Source organism: Solea solea, chromosome 3, assembly GCF_958295425.1.
Source record: "Solea solea chromosome 3, fSolSol10.1, whole genome shotgun sequence".
Lineage (NCBI taxonomy): Eukaryota > Metazoa > Chordata > Actinopteri > Pleuronectiformes > Soleidae > Solea > Solea solea.
Window position 1 is genome coordinate 4,959,554 of NC_081136.1, and position 26,297 is coordinate 4,985,850.

The 26,297-nt window shown below is 40.3% G+C and overlaps 2 protein-coding genes across 4 annotated transcripts; both read left to right on the forward strand.

The window, feature by feature from the left end:
- The first annotated feature begins 118 nt into the window (after positions 1 to 118).
- tox4b (TOX high mobility group box family member 4 b) lies at positions 119 to 8,637 on the forward strand. 3 transcript variants are annotated; one of them, XM_058625949.1, is made up of 9 exons: positions 119 to 219; positions 3,725 to 3,793; positions 4,361 to 4,648; positions 4,746 to 5,006; positions 5,093 to 5,419; positions 5,629 to 5,709; positions 6,068 to 6,703; positions 6,784 to 6,938; positions 8,108 to 8,637. In XM_058625949.1, exons 1-9 carry the CDS (start codon positions 214 to 216, stop codon positions 8,163 to 8,165), a joined length of 1,881 nt encoding a protein of 626 aa, XP_058481932.1. In that variant the 5' UTR covers positions 119 to 213; the 3' UTR covers positions 8,166 to 8,637. The 3 variants fall into 3 exon arrangements, with proteins under 3 accessions (XP_058481932.1, XP_058481934.1, XP_058481931.1); XM_058625948.1 differs by lacking the exon at positions 119 to 219 and adding an exon at positions 1,754 to 2,582; XM_058625951.1 differs by lacking the exon at positions 3,725 to 3,793.
- A 1,730-nt stretch (positions 8,638 to 10,367) lies between these two features.
- supt16h (SPT16 homolog, facilitates chromatin remodeling subunit) lies at positions 10,368 to 25,401 on the forward strand. The gene is made up of 24 exons (XM_058625799.1): positions 10,368 to 10,802; positions 12,646 to 12,738; positions 13,238 to 13,408; positions 14,070 to 14,222; positions 14,672 to 14,818; positions 14,927 to 15,078; positions 15,200 to 15,372; positions 16,043 to 16,133; positions 16,217 to 16,290; positions 16,396 to 16,508; positions 16,625 to 16,690; positions 17,073 to 17,171; positions 17,527 to 17,642; positions 18,706 to 18,859; positions 18,965 to 19,092; positions 20,160 to 20,422; positions 20,504 to 20,622; positions 21,306 to 21,544; positions 22,497 to 22,572; positions 22,664 to 22,833; positions 22,913 to 23,042; positions 23,148 to 23,274; positions 23,788 to 23,862; positions 24,599 to 25,401. The coding sequence occupies exons 1-24, from the start codon at positions 10,737 to 10,739 to the stop codon at positions 24,694 to 24,696; spliced, it is 3,093 nt and encodes a 1,030-aa protein (XP_058481782.1). The 5' UTR covers positions 10,368 to 10,736; the 3' UTR covers positions 24,697 to 25,401.
- Positions 25,402 to 26,297: the final 896 nt, after the last annotated feature.

Consider the following 26,297-nt stretch of genomic DNA (forward strand, 5'->3'; position numbering starts at 1 on the left):
CATTTTAATAAATATATTTTTACTTATTCGCCAAATTTACTCCTACTTTTATTTTGAAACGTTTATCTCTACGTGATGAGGTCACTTCCACTTGTACGTACGCACAATTTCGGGAAACCGGTGTCATCCATGTTGAGGAAATCAGTACTGGCCGAAGTTCTCACACAAAAAGTGGGATAAAAATAAAACATTAATCAGATTTCGGGGGTGAGCATGGAGGTAAGAGAGTAGCTGACGTTAGACGAACCGCTGGTTTAATAAAATTATCCGGTTTTATCTTCGTTTTGTGGTGTTTTAAACCACAACACGGTCTCTTAGTTGTCAAATACAGTTGTGTTGTCACGAGCGGCCGGACCTGACTCACTTAATCCCCCTCTAAATGTTATTCATTTCACTTTATTCCATAATTTCCGACCACTTTGTGTAATTTTAATTTCACACGCAGCTGGGGTTTGGTGTTAATTTAATAATTACACGCTGCTGTGGAAGTGTTTGAATCTGCCACCCGGAACTGAAACAACGTATTTAAAACCTGCTCACGAATCGATGGTGGATGAATATTATTTCGCAACGTTAAAGTTAATTATTCCGACGCCTTTCTAACTTAGTCGCTTCAGTTTTATTATGTTTATGTTGAACAAAAATATCCCAGCCTCTTCATCCAAATGTAGCAAAGTTACATTTGGGAGGCTCGTGACAAGCGACGTCCGGAAAGAGCTTTCAAAATAAAACTAAAAAACTTTCTTTTTAATAAAAGAAAAACGCTAAATTTTTCATTCATTTTTTTAAACGCAAATCCACAACCAAACATTTCCTTACTCTGGTTTTGTGAAATATGGTCATAAATAATCTTAATATTTAAATATAATGCAGTAAATTTAACCCTGGATTTTAGTCGTTTGAATATATGATGTAATTTGATGTGCTTTATATAATATTTTCACCCAATCATAGTCATCAAATAATGCTGTAGTGTAACAGCTTGTGAAAACCGGAGTCTCGTTGTAGTTTTGACCAGTTTGTTGTCAATTTGAGTCTCTATTTTTGCCTCTTCTTTGAATTTGTGAGTATTTTATATTTTTTTGGATTGTTTGGTCCTGCGAGGATTGTGGTCTTGCAGTGAGACTTGTACATTAGCATGAACATAGCACAGCATTAAAGCAAACAATGAAACAAAAATATTTTGGCCCCTTTTACCAATGAATAACTGTAAGTCATTTCAATATTAGTCAAATAATATGACTGTAACTGAGAGGCCCTATGTTGTGTATGAAAAAACAAGCATACATCATAAAGATATGAGTGAAAAAAATGACTGTATAAGAGAGAAAGTGCCAGTGTCTGCCTATAGATGGCGCTATAGCATTATACCATACCGATTAAAATGTGTATCATAAAATATTCTTATTTTTTTGTTGACATTTTAATCATATATTCTCAGTTAAGTTTGAGACAACGATTATTAACAATACTTTTAATTGGTATCCTATACAGTATATCATTTTATATTTAAAGAGTTTTATTATATTTGAATTTCAATGTTATCTGCTTACGTCAATGCTGTGCTACATTCTTGTGAATATAATAACTTTTTAGGGGTTCAAGCTTCTGAGGTTTGGGAAGCTCTGGTTTGGATCTTTCATGTCTTTGATTTTATTTTGACAGTATTGGCCAAGCTTCCGGCTTCTGCATTGTCAGCTTTTGTCTCATTAGTCTTGAGCGTCGTGCAAGTATTTCTTTCTTTTTGTTAAAAGTCGTGAAGAATATCTTCATACCCTATTTTTATTTATTAGGCCATTTGATTTTATGTTGACAGTCTTGGCGAAACTTCCGGTTTCGGTCTCGTTCAGCTCGACCACCTGTCCTTTAATCCCTTCACCGATCCAGGTCTCGGGATCTACTGAGCAGCCTGGCCCGGGCCAGCACGAAGCTCGGACGGGGGGAGCTTGTGGTGTCTTCCTCAGCTGTCAGACGCTTCAGTAACGGTCACGGTTGTCACTCACACCTCCGGTAAACCGTCGAGAGTTGTGTGGGGGGCTTTCCACGTTAAATTTTAAACGCGGTGTCCCCTTCGTGTCCCCGCATGAGGCGTTCGAGGACCGGCGGACACACGAGCGCCAGACTGGCGGCGGAGTGAGGAGTACGTACGCACCGCAGCCTTGCGTCAAAGCCAGGCTAACGCTAAAACCGTGTTTGGACAAGTCAGCAAGAAAACAGCCACGTTACCTCAGAGGCTTTTAGCCAGACACGGGTTATTCTTGGTCCGGTTTGTGTCGCACACATGCTCCGCTTCTGACGCCAAACATCTGTACGCAGCTAAACGCGACACCAGAGGGTCTGGTGTTTTTAACGTACACTACCACACATTTCCCCACGTGAGGCTGGGAAATAAAGGCACATTTTACGCTACGTGGCTTCGAATTGAGGTGGTGGGAAGAATCGCTGACATATGCGGCCCAGCTGAGAAAAAAAAGATGGACCTGAATTTTTATTCAGATTTAACGGACGGTACCGGGCAGCACGACGTTGACCCGGAGTTCTTGGACCCGCACTCTTTCAATGGATTTGACACTGACAACAAGGTGACTATTTTGGGTGACATGAAAACAGACCGATCCACGTTTCCTGTCTGTGTTTGAACGCATCTCAGGGCCGATATCACCTATTTGACTTGAATGGTCTCTCCTCTGGTTTTCCATGTTTGTGTAGTGTGGTTGTAACAGTTGCGAAATCTGGTGATACGATAATACCGTATTACTGAGTCCATGGTGAGATCTTAGTATTCTACGGTGTTTGCTGGAATTTTGTGATTGTGTTGCTGCGTTGACATCCATGGTACGAAATTTATTGAGATATTGCGATAACAGTATAGCTTTGAGTAGCTTGTGAAGTGGTGAGTAAGCTTTACTCTGAATGCTTGACAGGCAGACATTCCGACTTGAGGGAAAGGTCCCCGAAGTCGGATTTCCAACTTGGAAAGTTGGAGAAACCTCTCAAACCTTGACATAGTAATTCAAGATGGCTGCCCCACACATTAATAATAAAACTGGTATTGCTAACAGTGGCTAGCCAGGGAAATGTTTTCGTCCGACTTCTCAACTGGAATGTGGTCCACTTGACAGTGACGTTACTCCCAGCTTAGACTTCCGATGTAAATTTATCGTACCATTAGCTTATTGTCTCACTAGCCGTGAGTGTTTTGCAATTACTTGAGGATACTTGAATACCTGATCTGTACGTTCAAGTGTTTGGCACTTTTTTGTTGCACATTAGTGCAGTGACTAGCACTGAAATCGTACATTTCCTTTTCACCTTTTTCAGGGTGGCCATTCCTGTATTTTGGTTTTTGTTTGTCCGTGTTATTACTTGACCCAGTGAAACCGAAATGGTTCCACACTTTTGTCTTCAAAAGCCACTGGAATGTCCACAATTTCCCAAACTTTGCGTCTCTTTCCGATATCGTTGCTCCGTTTTCTGTCGACAGTCGAGCAGAGCGCAAATTATGACGTGCAGGCACTGGAGGTTCTATTGCGAAAATAAACCGACAGTTTTTACACGGTAACTCCGCCCACCGTAAGATACGTCACAACTGCGTTGAGATCGTCAAATTGACAATACCATTGCATCCCCATTGTATCGTGCGTGTTTATTTGTTGCATGGGGTTGGTTGGGTGTGGTTTTAGAGTAACCCATATGTCTTCACTTCTACACCTGAATGTTTCAGTTCCCCGGAAGCAGTGACAACTACCTGACAATTTCAGGGTCCGGCCATCCCTTCCTCTCCTCCTCAGAGGTAGGCCTTCACAACTGTATTACGTCAAGTCTCTTGACATGTTTTTGTTTGTTGCGATGATGAAGCCCCCCCACCCCCCCACACTTTTTCTTCAAGTGTTTGTGTGGGGTTTCTGTTTTTCAATTTTAAATGCAAAAGGCCGCTTCGAACCTGATTTGTTTTTAAGTGACAGATCAGGTTTTTTCAAGTTTGTTTATATGAGATACCATCTGAAACACACACTCTCTCAGTGAAAACACTAACCCTAACCCAGGGCACAAAAGGAGAACAGAGTGGCTCACAAACAAATCTACACCTGCTTAAGTTAACAATATATTAAGAATATGTCTGTTGCGTTTACTTGCTGAAAATCAGCAATTTTACATCACAGCACACAGGAGTTGTTGAACCACTGCTGCCTCCATTACTAAGGTCAAATGTGTTGTTTCGTGACTGTGGTGTTTGAGGTCTTTTGTTCAAATTGACCCAAATAGCACAACATTAGCTAATGGCACAGCAGTAGACCAGTAGCTCCTGTGTAACACTGAGCAAAAAAAACATTCCCTCTGTTATATTCCTACTCTGCAGACCTTCCACACTCCCAGCCTTGGCGATGAAGAGTTTGAGATCCCGCCCATCTCTCTGGACCCGGACTCGGCCCTCACCGTGTCGGATGTGGTGTCCCATTTCGGTGAGCTGTCGGACACTGGTCCCTCCGACAGCGTGGTGGTGCCCGAGAACGCCGTGGTGGAAGGAGACGACCCGTCCTTCGCCTCCACATTTGTCAGCACACAGTCGCAGGGACTGGAGCACTTGAGTCTGGGGGTCATGGGCCAGTCGGGAGGAAGTGCTCTGTTGGCGTCATCGCTTGGGATGGTGAGGTGTTCGGGGGCTTTTTCTAAAACAATCTGATATCATTTCACGTTCAACTCCAGCCAAATTTGCTCACTTTTTCTGCGTCTGTCGTCTCCAGGATCTCGGTCATCCCATCAGTTCTCAGTTCAGCAGCTCATCTCCGGTAACCATCGATGTCCCGCTGGGAGACATGAGCCAGGGCTTGCTGGGGTCCAATCAGCTGACCACCATAGACCAATCGGAGCTCAGCGCTCAGCTGGGGCTCGGACTGGGAGGCGGCAACATTTTACAACGCGGCCACTCACCTGAGCACCCGATGTCGGCCACAGCTTCGCCCACCAGCTCCCTCCAGGATGATGACATGGACGATTTTCGAAGGGTGAGTCGAAACCCTTTTTTTCACAAAATAAATCCTAAAGCACTTTGTTATTCATAATAATTCTTTTTCTTCCCACTCACATTCAGAGTGTCCTCACTGACTCTCCGGTCTCTCTGGCCGTCTCACCTGGAGTCATCTCCCTCGACCCCTCCTTGTCCGATTCCCCGATCTCCACGCCGACCTCCAACATCTCTCCGGCTGCTGGGAGAAAAGGAGGAGGAGCGGGAGGCGGAAAGAAGGGGAAGAAGAAGAAGAAAGACCCCAATGAGCCTCAGAAACCTGTGTCAGCCTATGCCCTGTTCTTCAGGGACACGCAGGCGGCCATTAAAGGACAGAATCCCAATGCTACCTTTGGAGAGGTTTCTAAGATCGTGGCCTCCATGTGGGATAGTCTGGGCGAGGAGCAGAAACAGGTAGGAAGGGACTGCATTTCTGTGGCTAGCTCTTTCTCAGCACATATTTCTTGTCCTGTCAATATTTAGCGTTTTGATAAATCTTATACCTTATTTCTCTATTCTTTGAGAGTGATTTGATTACTGAAGCAGCAAATCTAACACATCCAATCATTTTTTTTCTGCACTCTGATTTTGCTGCTGTAATTTATTTAACTTTTATTTTTCAGGTTTACAAGAGGAAAAACGATGCGGCAAAGAAAGATTACATGAAAGCACTGGCGGAGTACAGAGCCAGCTTGGGTTCTCAGGTGATTTATTTATTTATTGTGATGAAATTTACAAGGTTCCTTGAGGCGCCACATCAGTTTTTAACAGAACTAGAAGTTCACAGACGTCAGCTGCGGCGAGACCAGCGGTCGAAGTCCACTCATATGTGCCAAATGGGAACAAAATCAATGTGTTTCACTGAAGAAGTGCTGCCATTTACTCACTGGGAAAGGTTTTATTGACGTTATGAATCAAGGAGTAGAAGCTCAATTACACATAGACCTGTTTTTGAAAACACCAAAGAAAAAGGTTGTTTACGTTTTATGCTGTTTCCTCGTGGACGTGGCCTATGTCAACAACATGTTCATTTCCTGTGTGTTCTCCACCTCTTCTCCTCAGGGTGCAATAGAAGTCATGGACACTGCTCCATCGTCTCCATCTCCTTCTTCATCACCTGCCCCCTCACCTACCTCCACTCCAGGTGCTCGCATCACCAGGTCCCACTACAACCCAGAAGAGAACACCATCACCAACATCTGCACCTCCAACATCATCAGAGTGGACCTTCAGCAGGTCACCACCCGCTCCAGAACCGGCGCCATCAAACCCCAAATCCCACCTGCCGCCACGGCGCCCAACCCGCCCCCCGTCACCAAGATCATCATCAAACAGACGCAGCTGCCCTCTGGTGGTGTATCGGTCACAGCGATGCCGGCGACGTCGTCGTCGTCGCGGCAGCCGCCTCCTCTGCAACAGATGCAGAGCACTCCTCCTCCACCTCGGCTACAGCAGATGGTGCACGCTCAGGCTCCTCCCCCTCTCCAGGCCAAACCACGAGGTGTGGCCACCACCGCTCCACCGCCGCTGCAGATCAAAGTCGTGCCGGTGTCGCGTCAGTTGGACTCAGGTTCGCCAATAATCGTGAGGGGCGAGGCACCAACATCGTCGTCCTCTGCCGCCGCCGTGACCGTAGAGGTCGGACGATTGGCTGCTGAGGTGGCGGGAGGAGAGGAAGTGGCCGAGGCAGAGGAAGGGGTGAGTTCTGTGAATGTCGGAGTGGTCGAATGTTTGTGTGTAACCATATGATCACGTCTGTTTGCGTCTCCTACGTTCAGATGGAGGTGGAGGTAAACGTCGCTCCTGGTCCGAGGTTGCCTTCTGCGTCCAGTCCTATCATTTGCGTACGCGCCGGCTGCACCAACCCGGCGGTGGAGAGCAAAGACTGGGACAAAGAATATTGTAGCAACGAGTGTGTCGCCACGCACTGCAGGTATTTTTCACAGAATGGAAAATCATATATATCATATAGTCTTGTTTTTGTTGAGGTGAAGTTTTTTAATCTTTGGTTTATTGTGTTAAAATATAACCGTTAAAATACCAAGTGACTTGTTCACGTGATGAGATCATGTACAAACTCAGTATCTTGTGTCAGGCGACAAAAAAAAAAGTCATTCACTTCACATAATTATTATTTCACACACTGTACGCATGCGTATTGGCAATTAAAACAACTAACTAAATCTAACTAAAAATGTCGCAACGTAGCCTCATGCAAATAATTTTTAAAAAGGCTCTGTTTTTATGAGTTTTTTTTGGAAAAACAGAGCCTTTTTAAAAATAATCACAAGTGAATAACCCAGTTATCAAAAATAAAAATGATGTTATCAAATCTGGTTGTCACAATTTTTTTTTTTTTTTTTTTTTTTTTTTAATTTGACGAAGTAGTGATGTAACTGAGAGATGCATAACTTTTTCAGTTATTTAAACTGAAAAAGTTTAAATAACTGTACCAGTTTATGTAACCAATGAAGGCTGCCCTTGCTGGCCATTCAAGAGAATACACATTCCAGCCGCTACGACCGCGACAGCCGCTAGCTTCAGTCTCATTACTCATAACTTCCATCTGAAAGCCTGAGTGGGAAAGATTTCTGCTTAAAGATAAAAGTTGTTTAAAGCCAAGTCACGACGTTAGCCTGTGCTAACGTAAGACTACCGCTTTTTCTTATGACGTATGACGCAAAGATATTGAATTAGCACAGCGTTAATGGAAAACAAGTATGACAAAAGTACGCTGTGTTCACATTGGCAGCGACACAACATTATTACAAAGGCAATGCACAGAGGCGATATTTGCTTTGGCTGGGCCGAGCAACGCAATAGACAGAATTGGCACGGAGAGACGTGACAAACTTGTGGACATCGTGTCTATCGCACAAACCGTGTCTGACGCTCGAGTTGAAATCTTTCAACTTTTGGCCATTGCAAATGTGCAGGCCACCACTGAGCACTCATGACGTATAAGCATATCGGATATTGACCGACATAATTCCAGTATCGTGCATTCTTACTATTAATCCCAATTTCATGTTTTTTTTGGGCTGGACAAATGTATTCAAATTTAGTTTCAGCAGTATTTTTTTTGTCTGTTCTCCTCCACAGAGACGTGTTCATGGCCTGGTGCGCGATTCGAGGGCAGAACTCCACCACGGTCACATAAGAGCTACGACACGGGGACGAAGATGACGACGCCGGAGGAGAAATTAGACAGAGATTTATATGTGAAATGCTAATGAACAGAGAAATGAGTGGATGAATGGATGAAAGCCAGATCAGGCTCAGGTATTTGTGCTTAATATATGTATTTTTCAATCATCATCGTGTTTTTTTTGTTTTTTTTTCCCCCCACCCCAGTGTCTGATCCCGCACAAAAAGCAGCTAACATGACTTTAACAGAAAAAAAAATACAGACTGGGATTTAAAATATGGACATAGAAAAAAAGAAGAATGTTTTATATTATATAACCTTTGTGTTTTTAATTATTTTGGAAAGACAAAACAATGCAGGAAGGAGATCGTGCTCCTGCAGATGTATTCAGTTTATTTTATACATTTCTCAAAAAAAAGAAACATTCAACCTGAAAGCAGCATCCACTGGGGAATCTTATCAGTGTGATTTATTATTTTCATTCCCTCCTGAAACGACAAAGTAGGTGAAGCACAAACGCTCTCGAAAAAGCTCACATGGAGTCAAGAAAATAGTTGAAAAACACAACTGAATGATTTCCAATGATTTTGAATGATTTCACTGAAAAAAACACAGGTGCTAATATGTGTTGTTTGTGTCTCTTCTGCTCATGAGGGAGGTTTTTGTTTTTGTGTGAAAGTGGTTTAGATGATGAGGAACATATGTGGTGAATTCTTTTTTTTTTTCAGGAAAACACACACACACAAACACACACACCAGCTCTGACGACACGAGGAATCGCTTTTCACGTCAAACAAGGGAATGAACGTTGCTTTAACTATTCAACCGTGTAAATATCCTGTGAATGTTTTAAATGGTGAAATAAAAAAATATTTTACGTTTTAATATGCACATTTTCATCTCGCAACACCCCGTGGCAGGTGTTCGTGTTTTTTCTTTGATTTGTTTTTTTTCTTTCATTTCAAGCCATAAATTATTACTGTCTGTCTGTCTGTATATATATATGTGTGTGTGTACATATGTACTGTATGTATATATGTTCATTAACTGAATATCATAATTCTGTAATTTAATAAACAAACTGGTACAAATGACAGGGATATATATATATATAAAAACACACAAATTAAACCCACAACTTTTTTTTGTTCATAAACGTTTTCTCTAAACAAGGCATTGGTTCCCACAGGTCCTTGAAAACCTTAACTAATGTCAAGGCCCTTGAAAGTTTTTGAAAATTGCTCTTAATAGACATGGGTCTTTGAAAGTGCTTGAGTTTTGTTCTTAATGATTCCCATGGGTCCTTGAAAACCTTGAAGGTTTGTGAATTTCACAAAAAAATTTAAGGACCTTGAAAGTTTTTGAAAATTGCCCTAAAAAACATGGGTCATTGAATTTTGTGCAAGAAAGAAGTGAAGTTGATATATAAGTTGTATTTGATTTCATCTTGCAACCCCATGGCAGATCTTAGTAGTTTAGGAACCACTTTGTTAAAATGTGTAAAAACAAACAACATTAATTCATCAATTAAAACTACGTTTTTCTCTTTTTAATACATTAAGAAAGTTTAGAATTTTAACACTTATATGCTCTAATTTTAGTTTGTATGAACAGAGAAATATGAAATGCAGCATGATTATAAAAAAAATAGCTCTGTAGTAATATTTGTAGTAAAACGTTATTGACATTGTTCAAGACAAACAATTGGCAACACAATTGTAAAAATTGCCAAAAACTGCGTCAGTAATTAAACTCTAATAATTTAGAAATAATATATATGTATGTGTGTTGAGTTTTCCCTAAAAAAAAAATCAAAATAAAACGAGATTTTTGGGACCTGCTACACATTGTATCGCGAGACTGGCGTCGGTGGGGGCCGTTTGATGACGATGGCGGGAAAAGCCACCACGGCGGGAAAGAAAATAAAGCAGCGTGGGCATTACAAGACAGGAGGCGCTGTTGTCACAAATTGACATCGCAATACGCCATAAACATTGAAATGATATCCATTAACACGAGACAGCGCACATTTACCCACCTGGTAGCGTAAATTACGCGTTGATTAAATCGCATTTGCGAATTGTTTTAATTTATGTGTGATTGACATGGTGATGCGTTCAATGAGCGTTTGTTTATTGTAAGAAAAGGGTGACTATCTGAGGAAACGAGAGAGGGAGGGAGGAGAAAAAGGCACTGTGGGAGAAGAGGGGGGGCAGAGTGCCGTGAGCTTGGATGTGTGTGACGAAAAAAGCGACACACTATAGTGGATTTTTTAAAAGTAATTTTGCGTATTTTTATTGTCTTAGAAGACGCGTGGTTATTAAAGTGCGTGCGTCGTTTTTTGTTATTTTTACGTAACTCCTCAGAGGGAGAAGAGGCCCGGTGTAGTGATAACGGCAATATCTTTCATCAGCAGGCGGGCAAAGAGAAGAAAGTGCGTTCTAGTAGAGAGTTGACTAGCTTCATCATCATCATCATCACCACCACCTTCCTCCTCCTCATCATCATCATCCTCATCACCATCCGGCCTACTGCTGCTGTGAAGCGAAGGAGGGAGCAGGAGTCCGCTGCGGAGGAGCCACCATGGCGGTAAACCTGGACAAGGAAGCGTATTACCGCCGCATCAAGAGACTCTACAGCAACTGGAAGGTAAAAAAGCAAACCGCGGCGGTCTGTTAGAGCTGATGTGAGCCGGGGGTTTGATTTTTAAACGCGGGGGAAGTTGGTGTGGTGGTGGTGGTGGTGCTGCTGCTGCTGCTGGTGTTAGCCGCTAACTGTAGCCACGGAGGTAGCCGCGTTTTCCATCCCAGCGTGTTAAACTCTGTTGTCGGCGTGAGCAGTGACGCTTCCCGGGGCGTCTACGTGGAGACACGCGTGCCTCATTTTGCCACGATTCGGCACGCTTTATTATCTCCCCAAACTAATTTCTGTAAAGAACAAACAGACAAACAAAAAACGTTATAGTTTATCAAGCTAGCTCCCCTCACACTAGGCAGGCTAGCTTTTAGCTCGTAAGTTTATCGCCAGGCAGCTAAACGTCAACTACACCACCAGTTTATCACGTTCTTTAAATAAATAAATACATAAATACTTACAAAAGCCCTCAAATGACAGCACTGGTTTGCTTCAAATGTGGCTAATTGACTGACTGTGTTTATGTCAAGTGTCAGTTTACACCTGTAATGCTCGCTACTCGCTAATGCTAACAAGCTAATTAGCATGTGAATAAAGTAACATGTGCATGATGTGCCGCGGGTTCTGGACATTACTTTTATTCAGGGTTTTAAAATGTATTGAATCACAATACATTCAATGTTATTACTACTTTTTTAACATTTGTGTTGTGTCTATCATGTCCTAGTTTGTGAGCAGAAGTTGTTAAACGTTGTTTGTGGTTTACAATGCAGTAGAATCACTTTGATAAATGGCTTTAATGTTCATTTAACGTGTTGCCAAAGTGTTAAAAGTTTCTTATAACTCGTGTCTAGAGACTTTGAATTGTCTCCTTTTTTTTTTTCAAAAACTCCTGTGTTGTGTCATGTGATGCAGTATCAGTCATGCTGTCTTCACACACTAGACCTGCAACTACACTTTTCTTTTTATCAATGTAATCTGTTTTTTTTTATCTTGTTTTTTATTAAAACGTCATTAAATCAGAGTGGTCACAAAGGATCAAAGAAACCAGAAAATAATAAAATGTTTGAAGCCGGAATCACACAAGTTGCTATTTTTATACAAAGAAACACTTATACTGAATTTCTGGTTGATTATTAATCGATTGGTTATTGCAGCCCTAACACATTAGGCATGAAAAGTTAATTATTGCTATTTGAACACATTTGCTACAATTTAATACTTAAGTTTCACAATAATTGTATTTAAAGAACAATCCATACACATTAAAAACATTTGTCTTTTATGTTCTTCTTACAAATCAATAACACAGTAAATATCAAACTGAAAACAATCCCAGCATAAGTTCCAAAAATCATAGCACGACAACTAACGATTATTTTCAAAGCTGAATAACCTGTTCATTATTTTCTCGATTAATCGATTGGTTGTTTGGTCCAGAAAACGTTTGATCAGCGTTTCCCTAAATGTCTTGTTTTGGCCACAAACCAAAGTTCAGGGAAATCTGTTATAATTATTGATATACACACAAACTGATTAATTGAAAGGTCATTTTAATATTGCAAGACGTTTATTTTTATACATATATTACAAGTTCAGGTTTTTTTTTTTCAGCTTCCCAAATGTGAATATTTATCCATATAACAAAGAAAATAATTAAAATTGGACATAACAAAATATTGGAGAACATCATTATTTCCCGATTTAGGAAACAACGTTCAAAAATTTTAAGTTTAACTGACATTTTACTGACGAAATGTTTAAACGCACACATAACTGACTTATTATTCAGCCCTAAAACGTCCGTTTGATTGTTTTTCTTCATTTTACCTTTTTTGTCTTTGGTGTGATCACGCAGAAAGGAGAGGATGAGTTTGGCAAAGTCGATGCCATGGTCGTTTCCGTCGGAGTGGACGAGGAGATCGTCTACGCCAAGTCTACAGCCATACAGGTGAGAATGCTCGACCGCCGTGTGCTAAACAGGGTTCCCACAGGTCCTTGAAATCCTTGAAGTTGTGAATAGACATGTTAATTTTGATCTCATTCTGTCTATTTACATTTACATGCCTGAAACAGTGCTGCTGTCACACAAATTATCTATCTATTCATTGAAAACCAGAGAAGAAGCTTTTACCGTCACATGCCGCAGATTTGACGTTGACCTGTGCATAATACATAGACTGGAATTTCTTGTACACTAAATTAAATTGAATTTGTCTGTGCTCGCATTCAAGTATTAGCTTCAGACACCAGTCAGTGATTTTTTCTGCTTTAAAGTGTCCTTGGGTTTCTTGAAAGACATTTTAATTAATATTAATATTAAATATTTTCTTTATTAGTATTGGTAAAATCCATTTGGAAAAATTATACACATGCATTTGTAAGAATATTTTTGTTTAATTGCTGTTAATAATAAATAATTTCACCCCCGTTCTGCTTACTTTCTGCAGACTTGGCTGTTTGGCTACGAGTTGACTGACACCATCATGGTTTTCTGCGAAACCAAAATCATCTTCCTCGCCAGCAAGAAGAAAGTGGATTTCCTCAAACAGGTGGCCGTAACCAAGGGCAACGAGAACGCCAACGGTGCTCCGCCCATCACTCTGCTCACCAGAGAAAAGGTGAAAGCTACTTCCTTTTTCTGTTTCTCGCAACAGCTGAAAACATTTACATCTAATAATCCAACCAGGTTTTGTATTACTTTTTTTTTTTTTTTCTTGAAATATACATTTTTTTTAGTTTTACTACTGAATTGACAACAAGATTAGTTTTCATAGTTTTTAAAAACAACATTTTAGAGTTTTTTTCTTCTGTGATTTATTTGACAAACTGTGGACATCACTTCCAGGGTTTTTGTTTTTGACAAAAATCAGCATTAATGTCATTAAATCCACTTTAATGTGGGATTTCTAGCCTAATTTTGCCATACCTTTGCAACTCGTAGAACAAGGAATCTACAGGTCCAATTAAAAACATTGCAATTCATGTGTTTAAAAAAAGTCAAAAAAGAGCCTTGTCATGTCCACAGCTGTTGTAGAACAGAAATATTTAAAGTATCTTTCAGATTAACACTTATATGTATTTTAAATGGACATTTACCTTAAAATTTAGTACAAATATGTTACTTAAAAAAATTATGTTAAATAGGTTTATAAAATGCACCTTACACCTCAGAACAAAGTTGAAATTGTGTTTACACTCGTAAAAATACAAAAGCAGTATAAATGTGTTGTTCAAATCCTCATCAGACACAGTTAAAGCATCTATATGCTCTCTTTACAGAATGAAAGCAACAAGGCCAACTTTGACAAGATGATGGAGGCGATCAGAGGGAGTAAAGGGGGAAAGACAGTGGGAGTTTTCAGCAAAGACAAGTTTCCTGGTGAATACATGAAGAGCTGGAACGACGCGATCACGGCCGAGGGACTGCAGAAGGTGAGACATCAACTCTTGTGGTGCGTTCCCGTTGTAGAGGGAAGTCGAAAGTTCCAAATTTAGGGGGCGTCCTAAAATCATAACAACCCTGAATCAAGCTCGCAGTACGACTAGCAACTGACATGTTGCTATGCTGTTTGTGTGTCGAGCAGTACTTCCCAAAGTCTGGGTTGAGACCCACAGATGGGTCGTGACCTGTGGGAGATTTTTTTTGGGGTCCCTAAATTTATTTTCCATATTTTCCTTTTCCCCTTTTTATTTCAGATTTGTTTGTATGATTGTAATAACGTGCATAAATGAAGCTTTGATAAATGAACCCATCATCTATTGGAAACAATTCATTTAATTAGTTGCTACACTAATTGGTCTTTTCACTATTTATATTAACACTGGTTTAGAGCAGTGTTATTGACCGATAATGACGACAATGACTTGTGTCTCTTGTCCAGGTGGACATCAGCGCCGTGGTAGCGTACACGATGGCAGTAAAGGAGGACGGCGAGCTCAACCTGATGAAGAAGGCGGCGTCCATCACCAGCGAGGTTTACTCCAAGTTCTTCAAAGAGCGCGTCATGGAGATCGTTGATGCCGACGAGGTCAGATTCTGTTTTATTTTGATGTTGAATGTTGTCGTTGATGATGAAAAATTTCAAATAACAATACGTATTCAGATTTTTAACATGATCCCTCTACTCCCTCAACAGAAAGTGCGTCACAGCAAACTCGCCGAGTCGGTAGAAAAGGCCATCGAGGAGAAGAAGTACCTGGGAGGAGCCGATCCTTCTACAGTGGAGATGTGTTATCCTCCGATCATCCAGAGTGGAGGCAACTACAGCCTTAAGTTCAGTGTCGTCAGGTACGTCGCTCCACTCTGTATTCAAAAATAACCAGAGTACTAACACTAGCAAATTATCAAAAAACATAAAATATTCAGCATTTTTAAACTTTGTTTTTGTTTTTTTTTTTTTCGTTTACAGTGATAAGAACCACATTCACTTCGGCGCCATCACCTGCGCCATGGGAATCCGTTACAAGTCGTACTGTTCCAACCTGGTGCGGACGCTTATGGTCGACCCGCCGCAGGAGATGCAGGATAACTACAACTTCCTGTTGCAGGTGGAGGAGGAGCTACTGAAGGAGCTCAAACACGGTGAGTTCAGGGACGCGGCGGCAGCGCGGGAGATTTGAATAGCGGGGGGTTGAATTAGACTTGTTTTCTGTATGACATCCTGTTTGGATGGATGTCCTGACTGGTTTTATGAAAAAAGTCTGAAAATGCGTTGAATTAATGACTCTAAAAACAAGGTCTTGCTGAAATTGGTACTTTAATATCCTAAATCAATATTTTGTAAATCTTAATCTACAATATTAAATAAGTAAAACTGAATAATTTTGGTTTTTGGATGAACATTTTAAGACATTTTCCAGACCAAACAACGTGTCAATAAAATAATTGCTTATTGTTAAAATTTGCTTTAACTACAGCCCAAGTTTTAATTGAAAAATGGCAAAAAAAAAATGTATTTTGTTAGAATAATTTACCAAATGCTTGCAGCAGTAACATCAGGTCAATCAGGAAGGCAACACAAAAGTTTTTCAAAAAAAATTTAACTTGCTTTAAGATGTAAGTATAATGTTAATCTGGATTATTCTTATCTCTGTGAAAAATAATAATTATGGTATAATTTTAAGTGTTTTTTTTGTAAATCTTCAAGTCTTTAATATAAATTGGATTAAGCTCTAGGCTCCATGTCATTCTGGATGTTGTTAATTTAATCTGAGAAGCTTTATTGGTGTTTTTTTATCATGTTGTTTTACAGGAGTAAAAATTAACGACGCCTACAATTCTGTTCTGGAGTTTGTAAAGAAAGAGAAGTCGGATCTTGTGCCAAAACTGACCAAAAACCTCGGGTAAAACACTCACACATGCATTTTCTCACACACTTTACTCCCTTCACTTTCCCGTCGTCATTCGTGCTTTTGTCTTTTTGCAGCTTTGCGATGGGTATCGAGTTCAGAGAAGGCTCTTTGGTCCTAAACGCTAAAAACCAGTACAAACTGAAAAAAGGTGAGGTGTTTTTTTTGTTGGCGACGATAAGCGATGAGGTACAGACGTCTAGATTTATTAAATGTGAGTTAAGTAACTCAAACCTAACTAGCGTGTTTCTGGCAGGAATGGTGTTGAGCATCAGTCTGGGATTCGCTGACCTGGAGAACAAAGAGGGCAAAAAAGAGGAGCAGAAAAAATACGCCTTATTTGTCGGCGACACGATACAGATCAACGAGGTAGGAAGACTTCAGGAAGTCGTTATTTGTGTCAGGAAAAAAAAAAAAACTAACATTAGTTTCTTAATATAAACATTGATGTTGTGTTGACTTCCTGAAATGTTTGTGTTTGACAGGAAGAGGCGGCGACGATACTCACGCCAGTGAAGAAGAAAATCAAAAATGTGGGAATCTTCTTAAAGGTCGGTGTTTTACCTCAACATTTCCACTTTACTTGAACAACTGCATAAAGAAAACAAGTTAAAACACACTGATTTTCATGTTTTGTACTGACAGTTTTGAGGTAAATCTAAATTTCTAAGGCACATAAATATCCCTAATTCAACAAAGAAATAAACCAGGTGTTATCTCACTGTATTTTAATATAGTTTTGGATATATTATTAATATTATATAGATATATTATCCCAGAGAAACAATCTGTGCAGCTTAATATCTGAATGCATCAAGATACAGCTTTAAAATATCCAGTTATGTATCTCCCCCCCCCAGCTTCATTTTCCGTCTTGGTTTAATCTTAATCCATGTTAAATAAAGTATAATTATTCTTTTCATTATTCCCCAGAACGACGACGAGGAGGATGACGAGGAAGACGGCGACGATGCCGAGGAGCTGCTGGGTAAAGGAGCGCGGAGCGCAGCGCTGCTCGCCGACAGAACCAGAGTGAGTGTTGCGTCTTTTTTAGACGTGCGTTTTTTTATTTTTTCCGCCGTGACTGGCGCTAATAACTAAGAGTATGAATGTCTTTGTACGCTACCAGCTACTTGGGAAGGTAAGTATTTATTTCTTCTCAAATCTCATCAGCTGAGTCGTAAATATCCACTTACTGATGGGAGAAGGTTTTCATTTTTCATCGTTCTTTTGTGTGCATTTTTTGTTTGCCCCCCCCCCCCCCCAATTCATCCAAAGATTTCACACGTGTCTGTTTCTCTGCATGTGTGTCGTGGTTTTTCATTGCCTTAAAAAATAAAGAAATAAATAAGTGCCGTCGCTCACTTGTGTCTGTTGTCGAACGCAGAACGAGATGACGGCGGAGGAGAAGCGACGCACCCACCAGAAGGAGCTGGCCAACAATTTGAACGAAGAGGCGAAGCGTCGGCTGACGGAGCAGAAGGGAGAGCAGCAGATACAGAAGTGAGTGGCTGCGCTCCTGGAGGGGGCGCTGGAAGCTCGACTAAAATTAATTGCGATTTATTAGCTGTAGGTTTGGTCACGGACGACATATTTGTGTCTTTCTCATGTAGCATGGGGATGAATGTAAAGGTCGGGTCTTTAATTTGTTTTCATTTCATATCCTTGATAGACTTTGATCTACATTTTGTCCAGAAGAACTTTCTGGATCTGTGTAGAACTTTACCTGCTTATAGATATTACCATAAACATGACAATCGTCTTGTTCTATTAAAATGCCGTTACACATTTTTACTTGCCCAATGGGACTGAAACATGTAAACTTAGTTTGATCCTTCATACATTCACCAAATTTTGTTCCAATCCGATGAGTTTTCACAGAGATTTATCTAATTTTATATTTTTTCCCCATTATAAATGATTGGGTTTCCTTGTAAATTCAATCATTTGTCATGGATCTGTCAAATACTGGAAACACAAGGACAGATTTACCCACACTGATGAAAACACAACATTCTTGTTGAAGGTAATCACAGTACTGTATTATATGTATTATAACCGCGACCCAGTCCTTTGATTTCAGCTCACGTGGAGTGAATGGGCTTGAGCCAGGAAGACCTAGCTGTTAGCGTCCATGCTAGTCTTCACGACAAGTCAGAAGTTAATGGACAAGCCACAGATGGCATTGCTAGCATCTCCGCACACTTGCGGACTGTAACTTTAACTTTTTCTCTAACCAACTTTTTCAACAGCTGAAAATTCTGACTTGTTTCATTCAGCTTCAGCAATATTTTGATAAATATGACTTTATTTAATGTCTCTGAGAATCTTTCTTGATGCTTATTTCAATGTCTAATCTCAGTATTTGTGTGGAGCTTATTTTTATACTCCATATCTGTGTTAATGCGTGTGTTGCTTAATCACATCTTGGCTGATTCATTCTCATGCCTGATAAAATCAGTGTTACGGCTCAGTTATACGGTGTGTAGAGGGCGGTAGCGAGCAGTCGTGTGAATCCAGAGCTGTGATTTTCTTTATTTAAGTTTCTGCTCTCTTCTCCTCCCAGGGTGAAAAAGTCCAACGTGTCGTATAAGAACGTGTCTCAGATGCCCAGAGAAAAAGACATCAGGGAAATGAAGATATTCATCGACAAGAAGTACGAGACGGTCATCATGCCCGTTTTCGGTATCGCCACGCCGTTCCACATCGCAACCATCAAGGTGCAGTGAGGTTATCGCCGTATGTCAACCAGCATTTAGTTATGGAGTTAATTGCTGACTAATTTTAAATATCTAATGTCTGTGTTTTGTTTCCTTTGTGTCCAGAACATCAGTATGTCTGTAGAAGGAGACTACACCTACCTGAGGATCAACTTCTACGTCCCTGGCAGCTCCCTGGGACGACAGGAAGGAAATATCTTCCCCAACCCTGACGCCACATTCGTCAAAGAAATGTGAGTCTCAAAGCAGAACTACGTAGGATTATCAGTCATTGTGAAGGTTTAATGGCTCGTTAGTGGGAGATTGGGGGCTGTCTCCACCGTCGCCTACTGTCTGTTAGCAGAAAATCAGCCTCACAAGATCAGGGCCGCCGACAGAGTCCTCAGAATCAGAAGGTCTTGCAAAAAAAAAACACACCCTCGCCAGGTACCTGCTACAAGACCAAGGCAGTGATAGCATTATTTTAGACGTTCAAAAAAGGCAGAGATGACTGTTGTAGGAAGCGAGGAAGAGATATCAGAGATATCGTCTGTCTGACCGAGCGAGGGACCACAGACGAGTAAACCGTGACCGGCTTTTTTTTTGTCCGCCCTTCAAGCTGCAAACACAGAAGCATGAAAAACGGATGCTGACCGGCGTGGACGTGGGGCCACGACTTGTTGAAAACAAATGCCCATGGCCAGGTGAGGGGAAGGGAGGGTGGGGGAGTGTCAGCAGTGAGTTTTTTACGACGCTGAGGATAAAGAGGTAGACAATAGATGGATGGATGTTTACTCCCAAACTCGAGGGGGAGCTTTGGAGCGCAAAAGCAACCAGACTTTCAAAATTCCGCTTAAAAATCCTTCTTGAAAGTGTTCTGTGAGTAAATTATACCTTTTATAAAGGAGCAGAACACACACTGCCCCAACAGTCTGATCTCCTGCCTCAGTAAGGGTTGTCCCATGTATAAAGCCGTGTTTTGGAACGGTTTGGTACGGTTTTTACCAAAATATCCTACCCCAATCCTTCCCTTGGGGTACCAGAGGTAAAGGGTATGGTGTGGTCCAGATGGAGCTCGACCCACAACGTAACTTCCTTGCGTCCGGTGTTTCTTCAACGCCCGCTGTCTGGACGTCCTCCTTTGTTCACTGTAGGGTCGTGTTAGTCGTTGTTGCACCGGTACACCGTCACGCTACATATCTCTCGGACACAGCCCACACGCCGCCTCTCAGTTGAAACCGAGGCCTTTACCGTTCCAAACTTTACCGTACCATGATGGAAACGCGGCATAACCTTTATGTCCCTTTCCGCTTCCCTCCAGCACGTACCGAGCGTCCAACCTGAAGGCCCCCGGCGACGTGTCGGTGCCCGCCACCAACCTCCAGAACGCTTTCCGCATCATCAAGGAGGTACAGAAACGCTACAAGACGCGAGAGGCCGAGGAGAAGGAGAAGGAGGGCATCGTCAAGCAGGACTCGCTGGTCATCAACCTCAACCGCAGCAACCCCAAACTCAAAGACCTTTACATCAGACCCAACATCGCACAGAAGAGGATGCAGGGTTCGCTGGAGGCTCATACCAACGGTGAGGGGAAACTGAAACGCAAATCTGGAATCTGATGAGCTAACGAAGCACGCGCTAACGTCTTTTGGTGTCTTCGTACAGGATTCCGTTTCACGTCGGTCCGCGGCGACAAAGTGGACATTCTTTACAACAACATCAAGCACGCCGTCTTCCAGCCGTGTGACGGGGAGATGATCATTGTGCTGCACTTCCACCTCAAGGTCGGTCCTTCACTGAAAATAAAATGTAACGATTCCTCAAGAAGTTTTTGAAAAAAGAAAATTTCAAAAAAAAATTTCTCATCTGAGAAACGAGATTTTTGGGTTGAATAAATTCCTGCTGCATTGAATTTCCTGGAGGGGACTTTCTAAAGGGATTAAAATTGTTTTATCTAATCCACTCCAATAAAAAAGTAGTTAGTATTTCTTGTAAGTGACTTGGAAAAACTCCTTATAAGTTGTTTTAAAGTACCACAAGGGGGGAGCCTGTGTCTTTCCAGTCATTCCAGGTCCTCTGTGTTATTTGAAGATTCTTGCCTTTACTTTGAAATGTTCATAAAATATTGCGTTTCTCTCTGAAATGCATGACAAAAATACTAGTTTTTGGTACAAAAATGTAGTTAAGTAATTTCAGTGTGTTTTTGGAGACAGTTATGGCAGGTTTTTGCATAAATTCATCCAATTTCTTCTACATATTTATGTTCCATTAACATAATTAAATGTATCAGCGTAGTGAATGATTATGTTCATATTTGCTTCCATGTTTTGTCGTGTATGATCGAGAAATGGTGTTATTTTCAGTTCCTAGTTTAAAAAAGTCTTAAATTTGACTTAATTACTAATATAAGGGAAGAACTAAAGTATTGAAGAAAAACTGACTTGATGGATTGGTCCTGTTTCTCCAGAACGCCATCATGTTTGGTAAGAGACGCCACACGGACGTCCAGTTCTACACGGAGGTCGGCGAGATCACCACGGATCTGGGCAAACACCAACACATGCACGACCGCGACGACCTGTACGCCGAGCAGATGGAGCGCGAGATGAGGCACAAGCTCAAGTCGGCCTTCAAGAACTTCATCGAGAAGGTGGAGACGCTGACGAAAGAGGAGCTGGAGTTCGAGGTTCCCTTCAGGGACCTGGGGTGAGTGAAACCCGCCGTCATTCATCCTCTCATCACCACAGTAAATAATCTGTTGTCGAGCACTTGTCTGGCCCGTGAAATGTTTTTCGGTGTTAATCAAACCTGGGAAAGATGATTTGAATGAATGAATCATTGTTTTTGTCCACAAACCAAAATTATTCAGTTTTAATAAGTTTATTTGTTTTATGGAGCAAGGAAAACTGTTTTAATTCTCTTCTTTGTTTGTTTTTTTTAACCCACTCAAACCAATATTTAATAGAATATCAAGTTTATTTGATATTCAATTTAGATTAATTAACTGCAGTCTCATTTGGTGCCACAAGGGGGAGCTTGCATATCAGGACCTTTATGATTTATCATTTTCTTACTTGGATCTTTTTTTATTAATGTTTTAAAGTCAACAAATCTTTATTTTTTTTTTTTTTTTTTTTTTTTACATTATAGCGTTTTGTTAAATTTCAGATAATATGAGTATTTTTTTGTAACCTAAAGAACATGTTATTTTTGCTAACTTAAGTCATTTTTGTAACATTTTGTAAATTGTAAATGGTTTTTTAAACATTTTTCTTATGTTACACTTCACATTTTGTTTTAACATTACAGTTTCTGTAAACTCAAATATTTAGTCTAAAGTCTACTACATGATTTAGTAAATTACAAATTATTTGGCATGTCATAATTTTTGTCAGGTTTTTCTAATTTGATAGTTTTTCCTAATTGAAGTAATTTAACGTTAGTTCATTAAGTTCAGTAACATGTTTTAGTATATTTCACTTAATGCTAACATAATAAAATTTTTGCCAAATTTTTTAAATAACAATTTTTTTTAACCCGTTAAAGATATATTACACATTTTGTTAACTGAAATTTTTGTAACCGCGCTAACGTGTCATTTATTTTATAATATCTGTAGCCCATTTTTTGTAAATTAAATGTCATCTTTTGTTTTTAGATTCCAGGGCGCCCCCTACAGGAGTACCTGCCTCCTACAACCCACATCCAGTTCCCTTGTAAACGTCACTGAATGGGTGAGCGACACACGATTGATGACACTGTTATTTATTTAAATATTCTGAAGGGACAGCTGGTAAAAATGTTAACCCCCGTGTCCTCGCACAGCCGCCGTTTGTCGTCACGCTGGACGAAGTGGAGCTGGTTCACTTTGAGCGAGTTCAGTTCCACCTGAAGAACTTTGACGTGGTCATCATCTACAAGGACTACAACAAGAAGGTCACCATGATCAACGCCGTGCCCGTCAACTCCCTGGACCCCATCAAGGAGTGGCTCAAGTAAAGGAAAAATCCAGAAGAAGTGACAACTCGCTGTGGTTCTCATGGGTTTTTAAAACGCTCTCTGTTTTCTTCTCAGCTCGTGTGACATCAAGTACACGGAAGGAGTCCAGTCGCTGAACTGGACCAAGATCATGAAGACCATCGTGGACGATCCTGAGGGTTTCTTCGAGCAGGGCGGCTGGTCCTTCCTGGACCCGGACAGCGAGGTTTGTTCACAAAATGAAAACGGTCATTCTTCTTTTTTCTTTTTTTCCTGGTCTTTTGTCCAAATCAAAACATTGTCGCTTTTTTTTTTTTTTTTTCCCGATCAGGGAGAGGGAGAGGTGCAAGATTCGGAGTCGGAAATGGAGGACGAGACGTTCAACCCGTCTGCAGATGAGGAGGAGGAGGAAGAGGAAGACAGCGACGAAGACTACAGCTCCGAGACGGAAGACTCTAGTGCGTTTAAGTCATTATTTTTGTCAATGATTTCATTTTTCTTTGAGTTTTGGGCTGTTTAAGTTCCTGCAGTGCCACAAGGGGGAGCCCTCACATTTTCTCTTATAACATCTTTGTTGTTTTTGGCGTTTCTGTATTATAAATTAAACGCATAAAACTTTAAGTACATATTGTTAACGTACTGTTTTTGTAACCTCAGTGGCAACAATTTAAGCTAAAAATTTTTTTTTGTGATTTTAGTAAAAATTTGTTGATGCAATACAAACCAAATTTTTGAAATGATCGCAATGATGTGAATCACCACTTCCTGCCTATTTTCATTTAAAATGTTTGGTCATTGAGCGGTAGGGTTTTACTTTTTAACACGTTTTTTTTTCTCTAGAGTGCCACTAGAGGTCACTCTATAATTATAGTGTCCATCCCCTTAAAATGTCCACATTTTTTTGTGCTTAATATTTAAGCACAAATGTACAGTCACTGTCAACTCACTGTGTTGTTGTTGTTGTTGTGTAGATTACAGTGCGTCACTGGGCAGTGAGGAGGAAAGTGGCAAAGACTGGGACGAGCTGGAGGAAGAAGCCAGGAAAGGTTTGTGTTTTGTATCTTAAATATTTTACGTTGAAACAAATTTTTTTGTTTGTTTGTTTGATTTAAATTTTTTAAGTTTAGGTGATCGGTCCTCTCACAGGAAGTAGGGATGCATGATAGGGCTGAACTATTTTGAATTAATATCTTAACGCAATTCCTGTCAAAATATCGCAATGTCTCGCGATATCGGAGGGAATGGTTATTTTTTATATTCTCATTTTTATTCGAAGAACTGTGATATTTGTGAGAATGCTAACACATTTTGGCGCCTCCTGCAATTTGAAAGCTCCAGTAGGTGGTATATTGTGTTTTTGATAAAAATTCAGCCCTAATCTGATGATATTGTATTCTTTGCCAATATATTGGGAGTAATGAAATCATAATTTTTCATATTCATGTCCCTGAATAGACACAGGTCCTTAAAAGTGTCTTTTCAGGGCTGCTGAATTTTAGAGACCGAGGTTTAGTCACAAACGTGAATCTTGTCTGTGATTGGTCGGTCGTTTTCGCAGAAGTCCCGAGGTTCTACCGTAATGACAAGTATACGTAAACATCCATCTGTTTTCTACCACTTTATCCTCCACATGAGGTTCCCGCGGGGGCGAATGGTGGGGTCACACCCTGGACAGATCGCCAGTCCATAGTTTTTGAATTTTCGAGATATCACAGACGATCTCGGAGTAATGGCTGGATTTGGTTAAAGCCGGTGGCTAATTGTGCACTTTCCTGCTTTTAGCCGACAAAGAGAGTCAGTACGAGGACGAGGACACGGCCAACAGGAAGAGGAAAGTACGACCAACGGCGCCACCGAGCAAGAAGAAGAGACGGACCTAAACACGTTTATCACACACACACACACACACTGCCAAACACTTAGCTGACCCTTGACCCTCCTTTCTGCCCCGACTGGCTCTTCACACACACACACACACACACACACACACACACTATGACATGTACATAGACGTAGTAGCTCCTTTATATTTGTGTCAGTGAAGTGTTGACGTTAATGTGGAGAAAGAACAGGAAAAACACACAAGCGCGTGCACGCACACACACAAGTCATTTTCTTCTTCCTCATTCTTTGTTTCATCAGTCAGGGCTTTGTGTGCGTGTGTGTGTGTGTGTGTGTGTGTGTGTTCAAATGAGTTTTAATTGTTTATTTTTGTTTAATGAAAATAATAAAAAAAAAGTTTCTTAACGACAAATGAAAAAAGAAGTGACGATGTTTTTCCTCTGCCAAGTGTTTTTATATAAAACTGTCTCCTCGTCTTCATTTCACTCTTCAGTCTTTGTTAAATCATCGCAATTCAAAATTTGTTTTCCTTTTTTTTATTTTAAAGGGCAAACATTTTTCGAAATATTTTTTAGGGGGTTAACTATGTCACACACACACTCTCACACGTCTCCTTCGCACTTGTTCTTCTCTGTCCTTTTTTGTTGTTGTTCATTCTGAGTAGAAAATGTTGAGCTGTTTAATTCTGAAAATCCTGTTTTTTGTTTTATTTTCTTTTTGTAATAAAATTAAAAGGAACTGTAGTTTTGACTTCACTGCTCTGTTTTTTTTACCTGGATCTTTAAACTTATTTTTAATGTATAATGTTTTATATGCAAATTTTTAAAAATACTTAAAAGCATAAACTCTCAAAAATAATCTAAGGGATAAAAATCAGAACTTCTCTATAGCTACACAAATGTGTTCGCAGCAGTATCCGTTTAAAAAAAACAAAAAACCTTTAACTTGCATCTTATTTTGAAAGATCCTTTTCCCGATCTTTGTCATTTCCTGTATCCTTATTTGCTGTTAGCCAAGCTCGCAAGAATGTCACGCAAAAGAGTATTGCGGTTAATTCTGGTCTTAGCTCCGCCCGGCTAAGAGCTAAGCAACCTAATTTTTTGTCGCAACTTGGCCGTGTACGTCGTCGCAGAAATTTTCAGATGTACCACTGCGCATCTCCGTTTTCATTGCAAAACAAACTTTGTGCTCGTCATCTTCTGGTGAGCTCACTGTGTTCACAGCACCCTCAGCTGGACAACTTGGGAATGACTAAAAACAGTCTAATTTGGACTGGAATGTTAATTTTTAGTTGTATTATGTTAAATAGAAAAGTGTTTTTATATATATATATATATATATATATATATATATATATATATATATATATGCGTTAATATATTAGTAGTTACTAGTAAAAAATTATTTTATGATGCGCCAGGTAAGAACCAAATTTTGTAGAAGTGTCAAAAAATCAGAAAATCTTTTTATCGTCAAGAAAATTTGGTATGAAAACACATCCGGCAATCATTTGTGATTACAGCCTTATTTTAAGTCATTTTGAGGTAAAGAAAGTGGATTTATTTTCCCTCAAAGCTGCACTAATTGTAAGTCAATTGCAAAAATGTAAAATATTCTCATTAGTGAGACAACATTTTTT

Coding starts and splice junctions, on each gene's coding strand:
- supt16h (XM_058625799.1), top strand. CDS start 10,737: ATGGCGGTAAACCTGGACAAGGAAGCGTATTACCGCCGCATCAAGAGA. Junction 12,739..13,237: donor CCAAGTCTACAGCCATACAG/GTGAGAATGCTC, acceptor TACTTTCTGCAG/ACTTGGCTGTTTGGCTACGA. Junction 14,819..14,926: donor AGATCGTTGATGCCGACGAG/GTCAGATTCTGT, acceptor CTCCCTCAACAG/AAAGTGCGTCACAGCAAACT.
- tox4b (XM_058625948.1), top strand. CDS start 2,475: ATGGACCTGAATTTTTATTCAGATTTAACGGACGGTACCGGGCAGCAC. Junction 5,007..5,092: donor ACATGGACGATTTTCGAAGG/GTGAGTCGAAAC, acceptor ACTCACATTCAG/AGTGTCCTCACTGACTCTCC. Junction 6,939..8,107: donor TGTGTCGCCACGCACTGCAG/GTATTTTTCACA, acceptor TCTCCTCCACAG/AGACGTGTTCATGGCCTGGT.